This window comes from Antennarius striatus, chromosome 15 (genome assembly GCF_040054535.1).
Source record: "Antennarius striatus isolate MH-2024 chromosome 15, ASM4005453v1, whole genome shotgun sequence".
Classification (NCBI taxonomy): domain Eukaryota; kingdom Metazoa; phylum Chordata; class Actinopteri; order Lophiiformes; family Antennariidae; genus Antennarius; species Antennarius striatus.
In genome coordinates this window covers 19,094,973-19,119,296 of record NC_090790.1, presented here as the reverse complement: position 1 = coordinate 19,119,296, position 24,324 = coordinate 19,094,973, and the positions used below count along the sequence as shown (strand labels likewise).

The following is a 24,324-nucleotide window of genomic DNA, read 5'->3' as shown; positions in this document are numbered from 1 at the left end:
CGCAGCCCGGAGAGGTTTGAATGCAGTCGGCCGCCATGCTGAGCTGAGACGGAGGCGCACGGAACTTTTTTTTTTTTTGGCCACGCTGCTGCACCGACGCGGATCTGCTGCTTCTCCCGGATAGAAGAGCTTCTGCTCCGGTAAGTCGCTCGGATCGGGTTCGGGGGTGAAGTCTGGGGGGGGGGGGGGGTCCCGGTTACGGTTCCAGCCTCGTATTCATGCGCGCTGTCGCGGATTTCCAGCTCTGCCTGCACTTGTTGCTCTGCAGCGGAACGAGAGGAGGAAAAAAAAAAAAAAAACGCACCGGGGGGGGGGCGGTTGTTTCCAACTTTCACGGCGCGTAAAATAAAAGTTTTTAATCCGCGATGTTTTGAATTTGAATTGAGTTAAAATATTTTTTTTACGCAACTCTCGGTGCGTAAAGAAGCCGCACCAGACGCACTTCCCCTCTTTGGAAGTGAAAAATAACCGGTGGATATAATATGACGTGTCCTCCGGTGAAGCTTTTTAAAGATTAAATTAACCCCCCCCCACCCCCTACAGCTCTGGAAAAGGCCATTCTGCCCCCCTCCCTCCCTCCCAGAGGTCATTCTGCGGTTCCTTCTCTTGCCACGCATAAATCACAGCTCCGCTTTCACTGCGGCAACAAAAGGCTTTAACGGATTAAATGCAGAACAGAACCGGGGGGGGGGGAAGGGGTGTTCGGGTCCGGCCGCTCCGGGAGGGGGGCACAGAGGATGCTCATAAAGTTTTCACCTGCACACACGAACCGTGTGGAGATGTGCGCATGTGCGGTTTGCTTCTGGCCCGGTTGCAGGGAGCCAACCCCCCCCACCCCCCACCCCCCCATCTGGTGGATCTTCATCCCTTGTTCTCATGTTCTCACGTCTGGACTCCTGAACCAATCACTGAACTCGTTTCCAGGTGAACACAGCGTCCTCTTCCTCTCCCCTCATCCTCGTGAGAAACGTTTTCACCATCAGCTGCCCCCCCCCCCCACATATTCTGAGCAGCTCGGTTTGGATTGCATAAGCGCTGTGGAATCCTGGCCCCCCGTCAGCTGGTTCTGGTGTGTTTGTTGTTGTTGTTTTGTGGTTGTTTTGTTGTTTGTGTGTGTTGTGTTGTATTTGTTGTGTTGTGTTTGTTGTTTGTTGTGTTGTGTTTGTTGTTATTTGTGTTGGTTGTTTGTTGTGTGTTGTGTTGTATTTGTTGTGTTGTGTTTGTTGTTTGTTGTGTTGTGTTTGTTGTTTTTTGTGTTGGTTGTTTGTTGTGTGTTGTGTTGTATTTGTTGTGTTGTGTTTGTTGTTTGTTGTGTTGTGTTTGTTGTTATTTGTGTTGGTTGTTTGTTGTGTGTTGTGTTGTATTTGTTGTGTTGTGTTTGTTGTTTGTTGTGTTTATTGTATTTGTTGTTTGTTGTGTTTGTTTATTGTTTTTGTTTGTTGTTTTTGTTGTGTTTTTTGTGTTGGTTCTATTGTGTGTGTTCAGTTTGTTCAGTTTGTTCTGTTTGTTGTGTTTGTTCTGTTCCATCTGTTCACCTGGATGCCAGAGCCTTTGTGGGGGGGTGGGGGGAAGTGGGCCCCCAGGGGGCCTCAGCCGGGTCATTCCAGGCAGCGTGGAGTGTGATTGGTGTCGTGGAGACCCCCCCGGGGATGTGGTGGTGGTGATGGTGGTGGTGGGGGGGGGGTCAGAACAGGATATTGCTGTGTGATGCGTGATGATCCAGCAGCCGGATCGTTAAACCGGCCCCCCCACACACACACACACACAAGAGGAGGAATATCCACACACATCCCCGTTTCCTGAAGCGGGACGTCAGGATGGAGCGCGGGGGGTGCGTTTGATTCGCTCAAGTTCTGTTCGCGGTGAAAGTCAAGCTTGTTTTTCCGGAGTTTATTGGAAGCACAGGATTCCCCTGACGGGGGGAATTAGCTGCCGTGCTGCTGCTGGTTTGTGACAAACCTTCTTTATCATTAATCAGATTGAAATGGGTGGGGGGGGGTTGAATTTCTCACATGTAAAACGGTGGTGACGGCGGCCTGCAGCCGCCTGATTGTCCCCCCGCGGGAGGTCAAGGGTCGCTGAGGTGTGCTGGCTCCATCACACAACCCCCCCCCCAGCTCCCTTTGAAATGCACCCCCCCCCCTTGGGGGGGGCTGAACCCACTTCCTCCTGTTAGCATCTGGCGCTAACATCAGACGGGTGGGCGTGGCTACAGGTTCCTGCCACACGTTCACCGCACCACATTCCAGAGACGGAGGTCTGGGCCGGGGGGGTGGGGGGGTTGTCGGTACGTGAGAATCCAGCTGGAGTCACATGACCCAGATGTTGTGTGTGGAGCTGGTTTCCATGGAGACGGCAGCGTTTCACACCCCCCTGTCCTGATGTGAACGTGACACCTCCTATCCACGACCCACTCAGGGTGGGGCTTCCGTTAATCCACCCCCCCCATTACTGTTGGACTGGGGGGTGACATACCTGATGAACTGGGGGGGGGGCGTCCCCATTCGCTCCTAGAATGAGGAAGAAAAAAAGCATTCCCACAACAATAGACACACTCCTAACCTCGACCCCCTCCCCCCTTCGTCCCTCCTCACACCCAAATGCCCCCTCCCCCTCCTCCTCAGTAATTGTGAGCTCCCAGGCGCTCCCAAAAGGCGCGATCTCCACCCCCCCCCCTTCCAGCAGTTCTGGACCTCTGCATGAGGAGGCGTCCAGTCGCTGACGCCACATCGGGAGGGAAGCACCTCCGGCTCGCCTCCTCCGTGTTTCGTTTTGTTGTTTACACCGAGAGAGGGGGAGGAAAACAGAGGGGGGGGGTGAGGAAGAAGGGAGGGGGTGACGATGGGATTTTGCGTTCCTTACATCTGTCATGCAAACCGGTGGCGGCGGCGGCGGCGTTGTCCCCGTTAAAACATCAGCTGCAGGATTCCCACTCATCAGGCTGTGGTAAGGATCGCAATGGCATCCCATAATGCTACCCTTCCATGTGTGCAAATGCATGTGTGTTTGTGTTCCGGCGTGCGGAAGGTCTGCAGCTCAGTTCCAGCTATTTTTACCCAGAATGCAAGTGGGAGGTGAATAATTCAGTGATTTCAGACTCGGTTCTTCTCCTCCTGCGTCGTCCGGCGAGAGAAGTTGGGATTATGATGCTGTCGTCAGGAGGCGTCGCCCACAGCGTCCAGGTGCACGGCAACCGTCGCCGCCCTGATCTTCATCACCTTCATCAACCATCTCCTCCTCCTCCTCGCTCCACCTTCGCACACAAACTGGCGTGAGAAGGCAGGACCTTTAATTTGGGGGTTTTGGGAGGAAAACGCAGCATCCTTCGTCTCCACGGCGACGGTCTTCAGTCTCATCCTCGCTGGATTCCTGCAGTTTTTCGCGTCAGGAGGAGGTTTTTGCATCTTTTTATCCTTCAGCCGCGATTGGATCCACGAGTCAGCTGACGCCCAGAGCATTTCCTGGTAAACTCTATTTATTCAGGCTGGTTGGTTGCCTTGGTAACCGTGGCGAGAGCATCCCCTACAAGTCTGAGGAGGCGAGGCGCAGCGAAGCCATCGAGTCTTCATGGAACTTTTTAACAATCGTTTCGCTATTTAAATCCGTTTTCGTGCCGTTTTGAATATTTAAATCAGTTTGACTAGAGGATCTTTGACGGGACGTCTCACTCTAACACAAACAGGGTTTGTCGGGTTGTGTTTTCATTCCGGTTGTGTTCCTCCTTCTCTTCCAGACCGCCGTCCTGACATTTTTCCCACGATCCTCTGCCTCCGTTTCCCTCCGACGACAAGACGAGTCTCAGCTTTTTTTAAATGAATCAGTTTTCACTCGCCGACACCATGACCGACAAGTAAGTGTGTGTGTGTGTCAGCTCAGCTCTAATCACCCCCCTTTCTCTCTCTCTCTTTTGGTGTGAGTGTGTGTTTTGTTGTAGAGTTGGGGGGCCACATGACATTCTAGAGGGAGGCGCCCTTGAAGACTGGTGACATTTGCATGGGGGCTGATTTGCATTTTCTTCCCGGCGTGCCGCTCTCATTGGTTTGATGATGTCTTCCTCCTGCTTCCTTCTTTCTTCTTCTGCCCCCCCCCCCAACTAACAATAGCAAAGTGTTCTATCTCTTTAGAACACTTTGCTATTGTGTCTCTGCTGTTTGCTGGTTTCATCTGGAGGGGATGGAGAGTATGGTGAAGTAAGAAAGGCGGCGACGGCGGCACCTGATCGCACTTAATGCTGTCCTCAAAGGGTCAGATGTAACTAATAAATGTAACATAATGTAACTCAGTGTAATGTAACTAAATGTAACTACTCCTTAATGTCAAATAACGCTAAATTTATTACTTATTGAAGTTACAAACATTACAGTTACACAAAAAAAATGTTTGTTTCTCTGTTATAACAAATGCTTTTTAATATAACATAAATTAAAGAAATAACAAATTATACATTTTGTTAAAATTTTTAATTATTTGTCAGATTATTAAACCCACAGAACTCCATCAATCAAGGATCAAACTATCAATCAATAAAGAAAAATAACATCAAACACAAGTTAGGACATTAAATGTTTTTGTCAAAGTTAAAATGGGTTACATTACTGCATTTTGGGAAATGTAGTTTTTGGTCAAATTTATTTGTAGACACTCTGACCTTTTATGCTCTCGCGGGCCACACAAAACAATGTAACGGGCCACATTTGGCCCCCGGGCCATGAGTTTGATACGTGTGCTTCAAAGGCTCAGAAGTTTTTGGGGAGTGTCTGAGTTAGTGATGATGTTGTTGACAAGCCGCCCGATTGGATGAAAGGTATCCAAGCAACCAAAGGGGCTACAGGGGGGCTGGGGGGGGCGAGGGGGCATTGTGCGCTCCGTGTCGGTCGATGTTGTCGGATGATTGTTGGCCGGCGAGGATGATAAATGTGACGCCAAAAGGAAGTGATGAGAAGTTGGAGGACCCCCCCACTCCCACCCCGACCCCCCATCCTCAGCAGCGGCAGCGAACAAAGCCTCCTTCAACACGGGACTACTTAAGATTCATACAAAGACAGAAGATGACCACTTATTTAACACACACACACACACACACACACACACACACACACACACACACACACACACACACACACACACACACACACACACACACACACACACACACTCACACACACACACACACACACACACACACACACACACACACACACACACACACACACACACACACACACACACACACACACAGTCGTCTCGCTCCTGAGCAAACATTTACCCGTAGCAGGATATCACTGTGCATTCCTCTGGGTATTCCCAGACACACGCTAGGCTGCATCCTCACCCGACATCGTCCGACACACACACACACACACACACACACACACACACACACACACACACACACACACACACACACACACACACACACACACAATCGGTGGTGTTGATGCAGAAGCGGATTATTCAACATCAAATGTCTTCAAAAATGAAGTTTGATTTGCCGCCTCGTCTATTATGGGGGGGGCCCTCCGGGATTGGAGGGTGGGGAGTGGACCAGGGCTGAAGGGTGGGGGGTGGGGGGCATTTCCAAAAGCCTGATCTGTTCTGCGTTTCTTGTAAACGGGGATTCTTTCTATTCAAATTCAAGCTGGTTTAATCCCCTCCATTAAACTGCTTTGTGTGTGTGTGTGTGTGTGTGTGTGTGTGTGTGTGTGTGTGTGTGTGTGTGTGTGTGTGTGTGTGACTCAGTCTCAGCTGGACTGCAGGAGCGTTCCTCAGCTCTAAAGCCCTACGTAATGTTTCTGCTCCTCTTCCTCCTCATCTCTTCATCTTTCTCTCTCTCCATCGATGGGGGGTGTGGTCCTGGGGGGGGGGGTTGTCATGTGACGCCTCCAGACAAGCAGCTTTGTCCCCGTCACTCAGATCCACTCATCAATTCAACCCACTCACACCCGTGACACGTCCACTTCCTCTCGGCGCCCCCGCAGGACCACGGTGTCACCCAGGGCGGGGTCACGGGGCACCCCCCCCCCCCCGCCGCAGGCCTCCTGGACATCCCGAATTGAAACGTCCGGAGGCGTGGCGTGGTCGGTGTCTGTGGTGGATGCGTGGAACCGACTGTCACCGGATTGTGTGGGAGCAAAGGCAAAGTGCTTCCTGTGGGTGTCAAGAGGGAAATGACCTTTGACCCCCGACTCATCCATCTCCTGCAGCTGTCATCTTCCTCCCGACGTTTCATTGATGCTGATTGAGGAGCGAGGGGCCCGAATTGATTCGTGGAGGGGCCGGATCCAACAAATGTGAGGCGTTTGCGTCGGATGTTTCCGCCAGAATCCAATCAGAACCCGATCAGAACCCGATCAGAACTCGATCAGAACCCGATCAGAACCCGATCAGAACTCGACCCCGAGTTGTGGTGAACTTGTCGGGTCAGCGCCTGTGGGAACGAAGCCTGTGAACTTGTGCAGGAAGAATGAATTCAGCCTCGCTGGGAATGTTTTGATTTTACTCAGGGAAGCAGTCTGAAGGAACAGCACCCCCCCATCTGTCACCATGGTAACAGATGTGGGGGGGGGGGTTCCACTTTACTTTCTTGTGACTCATGAAACCTTGTTTTCACGTCCTGAAAAGAAAGAAGAATTTTACAGGCGACAGAATATTCCTTTCTTCTGACTCATTAGTGATGCACAGCTTCCCTGTCGCCGTGACGACGACGACGCTCGGCAGCTTCCTTTGTCTGGACTGTTCTTTTTCGCTGAAGTGGGAATGAAGTCAGTCTAACGTTAATGATGGGGCTGTTTGGTCACTTGAATGTAATCAGATTACACCGGCGCCCCCCCCACCCCCACCCCCACCCGATGAAGCGCTGCTTCCAGCCTGTCGTCAGATTAGAGGCTAATCTCTGATGGGATTAGTGGTTTGTAACAGATGTGGATCAGCGGTGCCGTCTTTGTATTTACATCTGGAGCCCCGCCCCTCCTGGTCGCCGCTAGCAACCACATGTGGAGGGGACGGCGTCGCTGGGGTGGGTTCCATGCGGGGTGACGTTTGCGTTTGGCTCCCACCGGTCATGTGTCCTCAGTTCTAAAACACAAGCGCCGCTATCGTTCCCTCACTACCCAGAATGCTTTGCTAACTGGTGTGCGAATGAGTGTCTGAGTGGGTGAATTGGTGACATCTTCATCTTCTTGCTCTTAAATGTTAATGAACTGGAGTGTTATTGTGTCTGAAGAAACTAACACACACACACACACACACGTGTCTTGTCCTGTCTGATGTTTCTGTCTTCTCCCCCCCCCCTCCCCAGCTTGAGGATTTTATAATTCTCTCCGGAAGGAGGAGCGTCGCGTCTTTTCAGGAGCCACAGGTCAGAAACTTTACTCCTCTTCCTCCCTGTGCAGATCAACTGAGCTGCTCGCAGCCCGCATGTCTCAACAAGAATGCTGCATGCCCCCCACCCCCCACTCCCCAACAACACCTCAGGCTTGTCTGCTTTTTATCCCCCCTGCATGTCCACACCTGGGCAAGTGGCTCTGATCTGATCATTCTGCTTCCTGTCTCTGATTCATTTCCTCTGCGTTGTGATTCTCTGGTTTTTTGTGGAACAAGCTGTTGGCATCATATTTTTATAGCTGCCCCCCCCCCCCTACTTTATATTTTAGTATATAAAGTAGAAATGACAATTAAATGACCTCAAATAGAGATTATAGATTGAAATTTAATAAATAAAGACTTACAAACAATTGAACTTATGAACGACACCTCGGATTCAGTTGTGTTTGTATGTTGAGGACTACCTGTGCTGCACAAATAGCATGCTAACATCTCTGGAACCCCAGAGAGAAGTTCATCCAGCCTTTGAAGAGCTTGTTCCTCTAAATAACACGACGTTTCATAAGAAGACTAATCCTCAGCCTCTCTGGTAAAAGTCAGGCATTGTCTCAGAGGCAGCTTCATGCTGGGCTAATGATAGTTTGTAAAGGGGAAAATAATAGGCTTGGTTCTGTGCTCTGTTCTCGCGGCGGTCCGACTGTCGCTGGCGCTACCGAGTAGCGATTTGCCTCGATTTATCCCCGGTTGACTGGACTGTTGAAATAAACTGTCTTTACCTGGGGAAACCTGTCCCAAGTCACACCTCTAAAGCAGGAAGTGCCCGGACAACACATTAAAAAAAAAGACGCCAAAACCTTGCGATGCCGCGACAACATGCAGGTGTGGTGAAATGACTTGGCTGTCAATGACGATGATGATATTCCTCACGGTGACCCCAGTTGTCCTGATTTAATGGGTTTATTCTGTGGTTCTGTGGATTAATGGAGTCAAGCTGCTGCTGATTCAGACATCGCTGGTGTTTTGTTCGTGAATCCAGTTCTTTGCCTTCATCGTTGGCTCCATGACGATGATAATGATGATGATGAGGGTGCGTCCCAAACCCGCTGCCAGGCGTTGAGGGCTTTGGATCGTTTATACTTTGGGAGACACAGTGTTGTTTTCCTTGGGGGAGGACAACACTGCAGCCACCATGAAACACTGAGGAACCGGCTAAGATAGAAAGACGAGGGAGAAGGCCAATGTGAGTAAGACCGTAGATCAAAGCTACTGCTTTGATCAGAGACACTAGATCGAAGCACTAGCTTTGCTCTTTGACCTATGCAAGTAGGTCAGGGTAAAATTTTGAATCCAGGGGTGTTGTAGGATGTTGCAGACTGTGACTACCTTGGTTCTAGTTTGTTCCTGAGTTATCATCATGTGCATCAACAGTTCATTCAAAGTGATTCTATTTAGAATCTTTTGGAGTTTGTTCAGAAACTTCCCCAGGACTTTACCTGGCCTTCAAAAAGCCCCCCTCCCTTCCCCCCCATGAATGACAGCCATTCACCAACACGGGCCACAAGGCCTTCAGCTGGGCTTTCGCGGCTTCCCAAAATAGTCCCACATTATACACCCAAGGCCTGGCGGACATCACAGGAGCCTGAAGGAAACTGCATCCATTGGAAGGCTTCTGTTGGGGGTGGGGTTGGGTTTTTTTTATTTAACACCCCAGATGCATTAAGAGGTAAGGGGTAAAAATAGAGCCTGGATTGAATGCATCGTTTCTTCAGGTGACATCAACCCTCTCGTCGAACCTTGTGTCCCGCCTTGGCGGCGCGTTTCGCCTCAGACCGTTGTCGATTGATTTTCACGGTCGTAGGAGCTTCGATTCTAGAAGAACCTCGGAAGGAAAGGCTTTTGTTATTTTTGCCGCTGCAGATGTCGGTAGTAAAATTCTTTTCTGCTTTTAATTAAAAGGAGGGCAGCGGCGCCTGGTGATTATGTTTTCATGGCCCACTCAGACGGGGAACACCGCACGGCAATTCCTCTTCCTGTCGTTCGCTCGCGCCGCTGCCCCGTGTGTTTACAGGGCAGTTTTGTCAGATCTTCAGCAGCCATGTGACTCAGGCAGAGGGCGTGTTGTTTTTAAAAAGCTTTCCATCGGAGTACTAAATATACCCTTTACTGGACCTGACCCCTCATTTGCCTTTGCTGTGGCCGCTCCGGGCCGAACCCGCTCCCTACAACCGCTCATTATACCCCAGGATTTCCATCTGACATCCCTTCGTCGTGTTTCCGACACAAAACTCTCCTCCATCCATCTGTCCGGGTTTGCTGTCATTTTAAGTCTTTTTTTCTTTATTATGTGACACATTCCCAGCATGCTCGGCATCAGGAATGAGTCCCATGACCCCGCCTTACACAGGAGACGGGAGTTTGATTCCGGATTAAGGGTTCGGCCTTTTTTAAAGTTTGAACTTTTCCACCCATCCGTCGCCCACTGGAGCTCAGCTGCTTTCAGTTGATTTCCTCTGTATGGCCGCCGTCAGCTGTACGGCGGAGATGCTGCAGCTGTTCGCCGGGTGTCACATGACTTGATGCTAACACGACACGCTGGATTTGCACGTCATGACTGAAGGCTGATGTCTATCTTTATTGAATTCCACACGGTTTTTTGGACGGGAACCAGAGCTGCAGGTTGAACTCTGGTTGGTGTCAGAAGGGGAACTCCAGGCGAGTCCGTACATTCGAGTGCGTTTATGGGTCACGGCGAGGGCGAGCGCTCGAGTCATCGCTGGGCGGGGGCCGAAGGCTGCAAGTTTCAGAAATGAAATAACAGCAGCGGGTGTGGTGATGGGAAGATATACAGAAATTGGCCCTCTGTGGCCTGTTCCTCATCGCCGCTTGGAGCTGGCGACTAAAGGCTACATCGGCTAGCATGACTCACCCGATCCTGTAAACCTGTCAGCATTTGAATCTCACTGTGGGAAACGTTGATGAAAAGTTTCACACAAAGAGAGAGAAACATCTGGAACAAAAGAGTCTATCTCTTTCAAGACTATCTCTTGAAAGAGACTATGTCTCGATAGTGTCTTTCAAGACTATCTCTAGAAAGAGACTATGTCTCGATAGTCTCTTTCAAGACTATCTCTCGAAAAGAGACTATGTCTCGATAGTCTCTTTCAAGACTATCTCTCGAAAGAGACTATGTCTCGATAGTCTTTGTTAGGACTATCTCTTGAAAGAGACTATCAAGAGATAGTCTTGACAATCTCTTAAAAGAGACTATGTCTTGATAGTGTCTTTCAAGACTATCTCTTGAAAGAGACTATCTCGACACTGCTAAATCTGTGTAATCAGACTACTCTTCAAATGTCAGCTGAAGCTAGTATCTGTAGTTTAGCTGAGGAGGCAGTAAAGCCTCGGCTGTCTGTGTTTGAAATGTCAGAAACAGCTCATCACCCTGTGGGGGAAATGCAACTCCAAACTCTGATGCGGCCGGCGGAATTCAAAGGGAGGGGCCCCGGGTCCCGGGGATGCGATGCTCGCGGTTGGCATTATCGTATACACATGCAAGCGTGCTCGGGTCTCCGTCGCGTCCACCCCAGTAATCCGCTAACGACATTGGAGCCAACATCTGCGCCCATCAGTGTGTCGTCCTCCCCCGGTCCCATGGATTCTGTTTCATGTGAAAGCTCTGTTTATCAACGGGCCCCGTTCCAAATAGCTCACAATACCCCCTAGAGATTAGAAGAGCTGACAGGATGGGTGGCTCTCAGAGCACTCAGATGGAGCTGATATGGTTAAAAGGTTTGCACGTATAATCTAACAAACTGGCATTAATGCTACCTTTAAATGCTAATTTGCGTTCTCTGTTGGAAGAAAAATATGGTCGCAGTTAGAAAGTAGCAACCTAAACCGCAGGCTATACCTTGTTTAGCTTCTGTGTTAAGTGTGCACGTGCTAGCATTAGCTTTAACTGCTGTGGCTATCTTAAATTTATGGGCCTCAGTGGCGGGAACTTTCAAAACTTTTGGATGTGTTCAGTAATAAAAAGAGAACCAGGAGACACAAGTAGAATCAGTTCCATGACTGAACTGGTACGACAAAGATTTAACCATTCAGAATAACTAAAATAATTTTATTCTGTTCCAGCCTTTGAAAAAAAAAGCCTATTTTTACCAACCAATAGACACGCAGACTTTATCTGTGAGTAATTAATTATATATAAGCTACGTAAACAATGATAAAGAATGGAAGGAAACGCAAAAGTCAGGAGAACACACGAACTACGTCTTTACTCCACCAACGAGAACGAGATCTGGTCTCACTGATGTTGTATCCATCCGCCAACACGCGGTAAAGAACGAGATGCGGTCTCACTGATGTTGTACAGAGTTGTGGTGTGTTAACACAGGACTGGTTCTGTCTAGAAGCAGCGGACCAAAACACTAGATTTATGTGTCGTATGTAACGGAGGCGCGGCGCCGATCAATGGGACTCCATTGTGTTCGGTCACTGGTTCAGGTTGTTTATGAGACGTGTCGACCATCACTTCGTCTTTGGAGGATGAAGGTCTGCAGTTCTGATGAAGAGCAAACCCAATCAGCCAATTAGTTGACTAGTTGTGTGACGTGCCTTCAGCTAACCGTGTTAGCTGTGAGCGCCGTCTACTTCCTGTTTTTCATCGCGACCAGCCTTAATGAGAATCAGATGGTCGGCGCGTGCTGCGTGATTTGTTTGTGTTGGGTTCTTCTTCTTCTCTTTTTTATTGCCGCTAACTCGTTTAACCTGCTGGTGTTCAAATGTGGGGGGGGTCTGTTTTCCCCCCTGTGCCCCCTGTCCTCAGTGGGCCGCCTGCCAGTGCCTTTGCCCGGCGCTGGGAACCCCGAGGCCCCGAGCAGGTGTCCCAGCCAAAGGAGCTGAGAGGGGACACAAAGGGCCCAGCATGGCAACGCTCTTAAATGTCCCATGCCGGCGTGCCCCCCCCCCCCCCCCCTAAATCTCCCAGCTGCATAGGGTCGCTGCCCCGCCGCTACTGTAACTGCTCCAGCGCTGTTTGAAGCTTTTCTCAGCTCCGCCCGAAATGGGTTCAGGGTAAGATAGATGGATGTTCCTGAGGGCCCGACGGAGGGCCGGGTGTAGCTTATCAGGGACCAGAATGGAGGCCCCAGTTCGTTACTCTTCTCCTTATCATGAACGTTCACATTTTCTCCCCCACCCCTCTCGCTGTCTAAAATGGAGTGAAGGGACGCCTCCAGATCCAGAACTAAATCTGGATTAAGATCTGAATCATTAGAGATCAGAACTGAAGTGTTCCTGTTTAGATCTGGCTCGCGATCCGGATCTAGGTTGTACATTTTTGAACTGAATAGTTACTGTTTTGATCTGGATCCAGATCCGGTTCGTATATCCTCGAACTGAACGGTTTCTCTTTAGATCCGGATCCGGATCCGGATCTGGGTCGTACATCCTCGACAAACCATGGGGTCTAGAACTGAACTGTTTCTGTTTAGATCTGGATCTAGATCCAGATCTGAGTCGTACATCTTTGACAATCCGTGTAGGTCAGAACTGAACTGTTCAGATCTGGATCTAGATCTGAATCTGGATCTAGATCTGGATCCGGATCCGGGTCGTACGTCCTTGAACTGAACTATTGCTGTTTAAAATGTAAAGACTGTACGAGAGTTGGCTGGGAAGATGAAGCCCCGCCCCCCTCTTCTTCTTCTCTCTTTCTCCTCTTTGTTGAATTCTGCAGTGATGATGTGCATGTGGGGGGGGGTTGGAGGTTGGGGGCTGGGGGGGGCTACCCTCATCTTCAGTAAACAATAGGTCCTTGTGTATCTGACCCCCCTCTTCTGTGGCGCGGCCTGAAACTGGGATGGAATTCCAGTCGGTGGAAACCCTCAACAGAACCAGTCCTCCCAGTATGGGGAGGGGGGGGGGTTGGAGGGCGGGGGCATGTCCAGGGTCATTTGTTCTAATTTAAAACCACATCAGCAGTAATCAATTATCAATTATCCTACCCTCCTTTAGAGTGGAGCTGTGGTGGCCCCCATTGATCGACTGGCCCCTCTGCTGGGGAACTGACCCATAACTGGGGGGCCTCGGTTGGGGCTGGGTGTCGACAGACGTGTTAGATGATGATTTATTTGTTATGAAATCATGGCTGTAGAGCCTAAATTCTTTCACGTCCTCCCAACTGTAACGGGACGCCATCCGTCTTCGTCCTCCTCGCTCAGGACATCCGACCGGCGCGACCGGCCCACCCGTCAAGGTGTGTGACAACCAGCAGAACCTGCTCTGACTCTCGGTCACGTGACCCTGCCACGACGACGGCGGCGGCGGCGGTGTCCACCGATAGACGTCTCCAGTGTCAGATTGGGACGGGCCCCTTCGGGTTTCCACGGCCACCACGGAGGCAAACGAGGCCCCGCCTGCAGGAATGTGTTTGCTGTTGCAGGAAATTTGGCAAACATTAGCGTGTTTTACAAGCAGGGTTAAGAACAGATTTAGAGATTTGCTTTAATATTTTCCTCAAGCTTTAAAGCTTTAAAGCCCTTTTTTTTCCCCTCCTGACCTAAAACAAGCGACCAAAGGATAAAATAATTCAACACAGAGAGCAGAAAACATTTTTATACGTGCTGCATTGTTTTTTATTTAAACGACATGAACCCACAAAGACAGATTCCGTTTAACTTTTATTATGTCACCCCAACAAATAAACATTAAGGAGAGGGTTGTCATGGTAATTTTACAATGTTCAAGTTAATTATAATAAAGATAATAAAAGTAGTCCCTCCTTATCTGCTAGAATTAAATGGTTTTTGTAGTAAAATATCCCATAAATCATTTTTTAATTCAACAATCCATAAATAGTTTTAAGGTCAATAAAGTTAAAGTTCTGAATCCACTTTTGTTCTGATCCAGTTAAATAAGAATGTATTTTTCTGTCACTAGAAGAATATTCTCACCCAAGATTCTACTTAGAGGACAACAAACAAACAAACAAACAAACATCCTCTCTGGTGACAAATTCCAATATATATTTAAATGTATGGGATTTTCCTGTTTACATCTAAAATACCTCTAAAATATGGACTGAGTTTCTCTTTAATGGTCAAACCCAACTTCAGTTAACTAAACCTGCTTTGTGAAACTAAACCCTGGAGTGGTATTGGTGGTCGTTATTGTTGTTTTTTCATTTAAAAGAAATGACTATTAAATATAAATATTAAACGGATGATTAAATGTTTTCCCATCAGACATCCTGTGTGTTTTTCATGTGTTTAGATTTTACCAGAAGTCTTTTTGTCTTCTTAAACAACTGGATCTATTTTATTTGAAGGCGTGTGTTGTTCTGTTCTAGTCTAAACCTGACTGAACGTTTGAATCTGTCCTGCCAGCTTTCACTTTGAGGGGATTTTCTGTCTGTTTTTCCGTCTGCTTCCTGATAAGATCAGCTTGTGAAGAACTCGTTTCTACATCCTTGTGAAAATATTTTGTCGCAATTGTCTTAGTATCACTTTTGCTGTTTCTCCTGCAGAGGAAACTTCACCGTCCCGAGGTTATCAGAGTCTAACATGGGGTTTGGCGTGCTGGGGGTGTTTCTGGGGCTGCTACTGGAGGTGTCCACCCATGGACCCCACGCCGTTCCTCGGACTTCCTGGAGACACGAAGGTGAGGCTGAAGGGACGGCATCCATCCATTCATTCAGTCATTCATTCACTCATGCACTCATTCATTCATCACATTATTTTATGTGGCCCGCGAGAGCATGAAAGGTCAAGAGTGCTTTAACCAAAACTACATTTCCCACAATGCAGTAATTCAGCCCATTATAACCCTGACTAAACGTTGTGAACAAAGTTAATGTCCTAACTGTCCAATTAGCATTAGCTGAATGTTGTTGGAGGCTGGAGGACCCCCGCTGACACACACACAGTCCCCTGGTGGAATCAAACCAATGGCCTGACGGGTTAATATAATATCTGATAATATAACGATCGATCGATCACATGCTTGGATGACTGACAGTTACTCATTCTGGCTAAAACAGTTTCACAAGCATAAACTCGGGTCAGAGTTAGTGTTACAGGCTTCTTGTCCATATATGGTGTCACACATGAACCTCCGTTCTCAGAAGTTTGAATCATTCTGGTTACAAGTGAAACCTCCTCCTTGTTATTTGTGAGCTTCATTTCCTCCTGCGGCGCAGACGGGGCGGGTGGAGACAATCTTCATATCTCTGAACTTCCAGCAGACGCCTCGCTCGCACCTGTTTCCTGTCTTCTCTTTCAACACGTCCTCTCAGGAGGAAGTTCAGTTTGTCTTCCTCCGTTTACATAAATAGCTGCGGTAACCCGGTCGCTGCTCCGTGGGGAGCGCTTCAGCTCGGCTCGGGTCGCCCGTGTTTGACAGAAACAAGTGTTCAAACAACCACAAGCAACTTGAGTTTCATTGCCGGTTTGTTATATTTATTTTACGATTTTTTTTTTGCTAAACAGTCCAATTTTGTGCTCAGATTTAGATCTGGTGGAGTTTTCAGAACCGGGGATCTCCAACTACTCCACGCTGCTGCTGAGCGAGAAGAAGGATGCTCTCTACGTGGGGGCGAGGGAGGCCATCTTTGAGCTCAGCAAGAAGAACGTCAGAGTCAGAAATAACAAGGTGGCACCTGCAAGACGAGATTTGGGGCAAAATGTGTATAAAAAACAACACTTTTTGACGTTGAAATGTTTTTCAGGTCCAGTGGACGGTTGCGGAAACCTCCATGACGATGTGTACCCTCAAAGGGAAGTCCAAAGAGGTGTGTTGGGTTGTCGTCTGATCCGATGTGTGTTCTAGTCTCATGCGTGTTCACTAATCCGGGGGTATTGAACCCATCTTCCAGAGGGACTGTCTGAACTACATCCGGGTGGTCCAACCCGTCGACGACGAGCGATTGTACGTTTGTGGCACACACGCCTTCCAGCCTCAGTGTAAACACCTGGTAGGTTAGGCACCATCACCTCTCAGCCCTCGCTGTCGTCACGGCAACATCTACTGACGCTTCATCTGCTTCCTCAGAACCTCGCCGATTTCTCGTTGGACGGCCAGGCTGAAGACGGCCGCGGGAAGTGCTCCTTCGACCCCTCCCACAGCTTCACGAGCGTCATGGTTGGTGAGTGTCGGAAAGAGAATGACGGATGTGGAGGAAAACGGCCACGGAACCCCTTTCCTTCTTCCTGTTTCCCAGATGGAGAGCTCTACTCTGGGACGGCGTACAACTTCTTGGGCAGTGAACCCATTATATCCAGGTACTCCCCATCCCAGACCCTCCTGAGGACAGAGTACTCCACATCCTGGCTCAATGGTGAGGCAGCTGGGGGCAGACGAACCACGTCTGATCTGGAAACAGTGGCGTGATGCTCAAGTTCTCCTCCCTCTTCCTTCTTTCCTCTTAGAGCCCAGTTTTGTTTTCGCGGATGTCATCAGGGAGGGGCCCAACAGGGTCGACGGGGAGGATGATAAGATCTATTTCTTCTTCACTGAGGTGTCGGTCGAGTACGAATTCTTCGGAAAGCTGCTCATCCCCAGGGTGGCTCGGGTCTGTAAGGTCAGAAGCCCTCAGGTTCCTCACCTTCGTTTCGTCTAAAACAGTTTGATTTAGCACCGCTTTTAGCTGAATTTATCAGTATCAAGGATTAGTTGTCAGCCCTGATGTGTCTGAACGTGGTTTTCAAGCTGTTGGCAGCTCATTTACAGTGTTTTCCGCAGTACAAGGCGCACTGGACTATATGGCGCACCTTCAATGAATGGCCTATTTCAAACTTTTTTCATACATAAGGCGCACTTTCTGTATCTGAAATAATTAAAGGCTTCTAGGTGCGCCTCATCATGTGGAAAATACTGTAATTATAGGGTCGAACAGCAGGGGCGGAGCCTGCAAGGCAGAAATCTGGTTATGAATACTCTTCTCACCAGGAGCACCAGAGGTTTAATGCTTGGAGCAGAAGGTGCTCCTGCGGAGTTCTGTGGTTGTTAGATGTTTGACAGACCCATCCACGGTGGAAATGAGTTCTACACACACACACACACACACACACACACACACACACACACACACACTAACGCCGATCACCCTCTTCCGCAGGGCGACCTGGGAGGACAGCGCACCCTGCAGAAGAAATGGACGTCCTTCCTGAAGGCCAAGCTGGTCTGCTCCATGCCCGAGCTCAACTTCGTCTTCAACGTGGTGCACGACGTCTTCGTCCTGCAGGGGGCGGAGTGGAGGGACACGGTCATTTATGGCATCTTCACCTCCCAGTGGTCAGTGGTTTGAAGCTGTGAGCCGGATGGAGCGCCATGGCGACGCTGTTTCCTGACCCCCGTCTTCTTCTTTGTCACTCAGGGGTAACGTGGGGCTGTCGGCGGTGTGCGCTTACAACATGACGGCGGTGGAGGAGGTCTTCTCCAGGGGGAAGTACATGCAGAAGGCCACGGTGGAGCAGTCCCACACCAAGTGGGTCCGCTACAACGGCATCACTCCTTCTCCACGCCCCGGAGCGGTAAAGATCCCGTGGTCAAGATGAAGATGTGTTTGGAGGTGACCCTTCATGGACGTCCCTCTTCTTCCTCCTCCAGTGTATCAACAATCTGATGCGTCAGCAGAACATCAGCAGCTCGCTCCACCTGCCCGACAAGACCCTCCAGTTTGTGAAGGACCACCCCCTGCTGGAGGACCCCGTCCTGCCCGTCGGCGGCGGGCCCCGCCTCATCACCAAAGACGTCAACTACACCCAGATCGTGGTGGAGAGGGTCCGGGCTCTGGATCGGAACATCTACGACGTCATCTTCACCGGAACAGGCAGGAAACGGAACTGCTTCGTCATGGTTCAGGACATCTTGGCGAGTGGTTTCGTTTCATTCGTGGGTTTACCCTCCTCTTCCTCAGATAAGGGGCTCCTCCACAAGTCGGTGGTGGTCGGAGGAGAAGTTCACATCGTGGAGGAGATCCAGCTCCTGAAGAACTCGGAGTCCGTGAAGAACCTCCTGCTGTCCTCTGAGGTCAGTCACAAACAGACGTTTCCTGTCCCAGGAGGAAGTAGAAGACGAGGCTGAGAGGTGACTCAGCACTTGTGTAAACCAGTCAGGTTGACAGTGACGACTCAGCACTTCTCTTAACCAGTCGGGTTTTCAAGGGCGACTCAGCAATTCTTTAAATTAGTTGGGTTTGCAGGCGACTCAGCACTTCTGAAAACCCGTTGGGTGTACAGAGTGGGTACAGGGTGTATCGTTCGCGTTTTCCCGTTGGGTTTAATGACCCCGTCCTTCCAGACCCGGTCCCTGTACGCCGGCTCTGACTCGGGCGTGGTCCAGTCCCCGACAGCCTTCTGTGGCCGCTATCCGTCCTGCGTGGACTGCATCCTGGCTCGGGATCCCTACTGCGCCTGGGACCCCCCAAACGCCGCCTGTGTCAACATCTTTGATGTTCCCAGCCAACGGCACAGGTAGCCACACCCACCAGGTCACCCCCCCCCCCCCGCCCCATCCCCTTCACCCTGATGATGCTCAATGTCTGTTTTTCAGGAGGTTGCTTCAGAACCTGAACGGCGATGCTGACAGGTGTCCCTCAGGTACGGACAGACTGCCCCCCCCCCCCACCTCACAATGCTGTGACCTGATTGTCCCAGAACTCACCCCCCCTCCCCTATCTGTTTTGCCTCTCAGCGTCGGCCCGGGCCCTGAAGGACCCCCACAGCGTGACGGTGAAGCCCGGCAGCTCCGCCGAGCTGCCCTGCCTCCCCCCATCCAACCTGGCGCAGGTGGTGTGGAGGTCCAACGGCTCCATCCTGACCGAGGCGTCCCGCTTCCACCTCCTGGGGGAGACCGGCCTCCTCATCTACAGCGTGGCCCCCGAGGACCAGGGCCACTACGAGTGCTGGGCCGTGGAATGGGCCCCCGCCGCCGGCAAGAACTTCAGCCGCCTCCTGGCCGCGTACATCCTGACTCTGGATGCACCGCCCCCGACTGGTCATGTGACCCCTGCCACCGCCGCTGCTGCCGCCCCCCGGGAGACATCTGGCCCCAACACCGCTGAGAACATCGGTAAGAGAAACCGAGCCCCCTTAACTTCGGCCCTCGCCCCGCCCAGCTTCACCTCCGCAGTCCAGCTCACGCCCCCGCCCCAGACTGACTCCATACTAACCCCGCCCCCCAGCAGTACGATCAAGCTCCACCCACAAAGGGAGCTTTCTCCGAGCTCCCCCGACCCCCAGGACCCGGCAACCGAATACCTCCAGCAGAGCAGCGGCACCGCCCTCCTCTTCCTCTTCCTCCTGTTCTTCCTCCTCTTCCTGGGGGCGCTCACGTATAACTGCTACATGGGCTATCTCCCCGCCCCCTGCCTCCGGGGGCGGGACGCTCTGCTGGGTAACAAGAAGAGCCCCGGCCAACCCGAGTATCGTGCCTGCGAGGCGGGACTGATGGAAGCATCCGCCGCCGCCGACAAGATCCGCATGACGGAACGGCCGACCCAGAACGGGGGCGGGGCCCCCCAGAACGGGGGCCGGGCGCTACGGGACACCGGCTACGAGACAGAACCGGAGGGGGGCAGCAACGGCCAGATCCCCGGGCACGGCAGCTTCGGGGACGACCTGTCGTTCCAGGAGAAGCCCTTCGACGTGGACTGCGAGTTGCAGCCTATCCAGTTCGCCGACGCCGACGATCCGTTATGCTAGCGTGGGTGGGGGTGGGTGGGGGGGGGGGAGATCACGCGTCTTCCCACAATTCAATGTGTTTTTAAATGTGCGTAACCATCAAGAAAAGCTATTTCTTAAAAATTCCAAATTGGAAACACTCTTTACCAAATTGGTAAGTTAGCGGTAAGCGGAGGCGTGTCTTGGTGAAGCGTGGGCGGGGCTTCCGTCTACGGGACTGGTGGATGCTTTTGGCGTCGTGGTTGTCTCTCAGGGGAAGAGTCGCAGCCCGGATCTGTCATGTGGAGGGAGGGGTCGCGGTGTGCAGCCGCCGCCCGGTACGACCCAGGGGTCAAAGGTCAAGCCTGTTTGGAGGAAGACTGCTGGAACTTCCTGTTTGGCGTGCATCGTGTCAGTTAACCGCCACGGTTCGGGTTCTGGGTATTAACCCCCCCCCCTCCCTGCCCCCCTCCCTATGTGACATCACTTGTTGGTTATTCTTTGACATCCCTGGAAACAATCTGAAGTTCTTTTTAAATCGGTTCATTCTCAGAGATTTTATTATTTAAATGAATCCCGTCTGTGGTTGTGACCCCGCCCTGTGTTATTTTCTTTTCTTTTCACCATATTTATTGTATTTAGACCCCTCCCTCGCTCATCTTCCTCCTTTGCATGCCCCCCCCCCCCTCCCCATGCAGACTCCATGTGTTCCTCAACATTTCTCCGTCACTCCCTCCTTCGCAGCCTCCTCTCCTGTCGACTCTTCATCTTCCTTGTCTTCCTCTGGAAGTAGCCCCCCCTCTGCCCTCCCTTCCTCCTCCTCTTCCTCCTCCTCTTCTTCCTCTTCCTTCGTCTCCGCCAACGAGTTCCACAATGTGGGGGCCCGGGGGGCCGAGGTGAGGCTGGTGCCTCCCCTGCTGAAGGACCAGGCTTGGGGGGTTCACAGCCAGGAGGCCTTCCTGCTCTTCTGCTTGGCGTTGGGTGAGTGGTGCCTGTGACCCCCCTCCCCCAGACCCCCCATCCCCACTCGCGCCCCCATGGATGTTAATCCTGGCGTTTAACCTTCCGTGCATCGCTTGTCGCCTCGTTGTTTTTCTACACGCTGCATTACATGCATGTTTGCTAACCAAGAGTGTGTGTGTGTGTGTGTCTGTGTGTGTGTGTGTGTGTGTGTGTGTGTGTGTGTGTGTGTGTGTGTGTGTGTGTGTGTGTGTGTGTGTGTGAGTGAACGTTCAAACGGTGGATCAGTGTTTACCTGTCCGTGATTGGTTCTTTCTTTACGGGACATTTCTGTACATTAGAACATAAAGCGACATTCTGATGGATCCTTTATGTTCACGGCGTTGAACCTCAGAACGATTCCAATCAGCACAGGGGTCCTAATGTCTATCTGGATGCTTTGTGCCTGTAAACAAATGTAAATATGACTGTACGTATGGAGAAAGATGTATAAAAACCTAGTGGACATTTTGGGACTTACTGTTTTTAGGGAGGTGAAATAAATCCTGTCAAAAGTTTTCAGCACTGGTTTGTTTCTTTAATTGTTTGTGCAGGTAGTCCTCAACCTACGAGCACAACTGGTTCAGAGAGGTCATTCGTAATTTGGTATTTTTTTAATTTCAATCTATAATCACCATTTTAGGTCATTTAAATCTCATTACGATTCTAAATACAGTATTTTCCACACTATAAGGCACACCTAAAAGCCTTTAATTTTCTCAATTTCCTGTAATCCTATGTGAGTTTTATATGAAAACAGTTTTAAAATAGGTTCATACAGGTTCAGGTAGTTTAGAGTTCAGTTGTTACTGTTTAAAGCTCATAATATGGTGTTACTGTACAATATATCAGAATAAAAACATGTAATCACATTAAAATCCACATGTATACTTCCAATATTTGCCGTTAAGGATCAGTCGTGATCGATTTAATCCAGATTATTTTGCCGTAAACTTTTATCCTGATAATATAATCCTTGAGGAGAAGAAGAAGAAGAAGAAGAAAAGACTTGAAGGAACTCTCCACCAGTTTTTAAGATCATCAACAACAACAGCCAGATTCACTGTTGATGACCCACTGTAGCATGTAGCTTAGCTTTACAGTGGAGGAAGAGGAGGAGTTATTGTGGGTCAGAGTTGTCATAAGAGAGATGGTCACCACTACCACTGTCTTCACTAGTTTCGCTTTATCATCTATTATAAACAGTAAAGTATCCAAGGTAGGGAGCCTGACGCTCTGAGATGCTAACAGAGACAACAACAAACAACAACAAGAGGGGGAGGCGAGTGTTGGAAGGGCAGTGGTGCTGCCCTCACGGGGGTTGTGGCAGAAAGTGGAACTGCAGGACGATAGTCGGATACGGTGGCGTGCGTTTGTTCGTGTCTATGAGTGTTGGTAGGTTGAGGATTTCCTGTATTTTTAACCAATGTGGAGGATAAAAGATTCACACGCAGCGGAATCGTGTCGCTATAAACAGAAGGAACTGTTTGTTGAACTTTCTGAACTTTTCAGTGGAAAATTAGCCTCGAAATGGTGTCAAGTGTATGCAGCGTTCACTCTGCTTCACCAGCGTGCAGCTGAGCTGAGGTCAGTCGTTGTGCATGCCAACATCCTCTGCATGCGTGTTCCGCCCTCCAGAAACTGACCTGTAAGGCAAGTATCCCTTCCTCTCACGCAACGTCGGCGTCTGGACCGCTGGCGGGTCAAACCATGGAGCCATTCTGTCCCCCAGGTCCCAGTGACGTCCACATCCACTGGCTCATCAATGGGAAGGGTCTGGACACGCCCGTCATGGAGCACCGCCAGCCGCTGGGGGGGAAGAGGCTGCTGCTGAGCAGCTGGGTCAGGGAGGGGCCGCTCATCAAGGACGCCCGTTACCAATGCGTGGCCGAGGCCAGCACAGGAAGCGACAAGGCAGAGGTGGACCTCCGCCTCACCATCGGAGGTACAGACGGGACCGGAAACTGCAAGGGGGGGGTGGGAGGGTGGCAGGATTGGTTGTTGGGGATGAGATGGTTCTGTTGATGCCAGGTGTTGTTGTTTTGACAGATGAGGAGAGCATTCCATCCAGAGATTTGCACCAATGGAGGAACGCCCTCTCTGAACACGAGCAGCTGCTCAAGAAATGGGAGAAGGCCTGGGTAGGTCTGCAGTCCTACAACAGTTAATCAGAAATAAAAATCAGCTGGTTGTTCATCAATTATCTTCATTGTTCTGCTTATTTTTCTGTCCACCCTACCAAAAGGAAAGCTGCGACGGCCACTGAGCCCTGCGGAGACCTGACGAGCCTTTCATGTCTGGTTGTGGACGTGGTCCTCGGTCCGGGTGGACTCACCTTTGGCACTAAAACTCTTATCCAGGTCCGATTCTGATTCTCACAGGTGTCTGATGGACCGAGGAGCAAAGGAGCTCACCTGGTGATGGCGGTGGGACGCCTTCCAAAAGCAACGAGGAGCTGAAGCTCAGATTGTTTGTGTTTTTACCGATGAAATGAACATTCTGCCAGTCAGAGCTCACCCAGAGCGAGAAAACTATTAGTGACGTGATGTTCAGACCTGGTTATACTTTCATTTACTTAACAGATGTTTTGGGATTTTCTTTGAAATCCTTTTATATTGAGCGGACACCTGTAGGATTCGTTTCTTGAGTGGGATGGGCATCACGGTTATGCATGAATATATCACAAAGTGACTTTTGAATGCAAACCCATTCATTCTGTCTGCAGTCAGTTTTTCTTCTCATAAAACTTGATTACATGTTGGTTTTGTTTTCTTGTGTTCTGTTGGCACAAACTCAGATTTGGATGTGGTTCCTGTTCGAATCAGATCATAGGTCATTGTGTTAACAGCTTGATTCTGGATCAGAGTGTGCTCTACTGGCATGTCAGCATTTTTTAAAGGAACACGTTCTACCAATTGTTAACCATGTTTTATCCTCCTTGGAAGTCCTTAAAAGACTTTCATAGGCCGCAGGAATTTATTTTTAATCATTTATGTAGATAGTTCACCAAATGCTGAAATGTATTCTGTTCACTTAATATTTAAATAAAATAACTAACAAAAGTTAGACCCCATTAATAACCATAGAACGCTGCAGACGCTTTCCTTCTACCACAAATGAATCCACAGCGCCCTCCTCTGGCTAAATGATGGAACTCCAGTCGGAGAAAAATAAAAGAAAGGTTAAATTTATTCATCTCGATACTTTCACTTCTTAAAGGATGACTACAGAATGAGTCAGGAGGTTGTGAAGATCTTCGGGATGGACGAGAACACACATCACTGAACTGTTAGAGCCGTCACGTCACCTGTAGCGCTACTTCCTGCTTGTCTGTCAATCA

At 50.1% G+C, this 24,324-nt stretch overlaps 1 protein-coding gene across 5 annotated transcripts; it reads left to right on the top strand.

The window, feature by feature from the left end:
• Nucleotides 1-23,742, top strand: sema4d (sema domain, immunoglobulin domain (Ig), transmembrane domain (TM) and short cytoplasmic domain, (semaphorin) 4D). 5 transcript variants are annotated; one of them, XM_068334589.1, is made up of 20 exons: nucleotides 1-140; nucleotides 3,734-3,850; nucleotides 14,852-14,985; nucleotides 15,830-15,975; nucleotides 16,052-16,114; nucleotides 16,199-16,297; nucleotides 16,375-16,468; nucleotides 16,544-16,660; nucleotides 16,752-16,903; nucleotides 17,441-17,616; nucleotides 17,699-17,855; nucleotides 17,932-18,154; nucleotides 18,242-18,354; nucleotides 18,625-18,797; nucleotides 18,877-18,923; nucleotides 19,018-19,395; nucleotides 20,730-20,966; nucleotides 22,717-22,929; nucleotides 23,034-23,125; nucleotides 23,230-23,742. In XM_068334589.1, the coding sequence occupies exons 2-20, from the start codon at nucleotides 3,813-3,815 to the stop codon at nucleotides 23,248-23,250; spliced, it is 2,673 nt and encodes an 890-aa protein (XP_068190690.1). In that variant the 5' UTR covers nucleotides 1-140; nucleotides 3,734-3,812; the 3' UTR covers nucleotides 23,251-23,742. The 5 variants fall into 5 exon arrangements, with proteins under 5 accessions (XP_068190690.1, XP_068190689.1, XP_068190692.1 ...); XM_068334588.1 differs by having other exon boundaries at nucleotides 23,034-23,742; XM_068334591.1 differs by lacking the exons at nucleotides 22,717-22,929; nucleotides 23,034-23,125; nucleotides 23,230-23,742 and having other exon boundaries at nucleotides 20,684-20,914.
• Nucleotides 23,743-24,324: the final 582 nt, after the last annotated feature.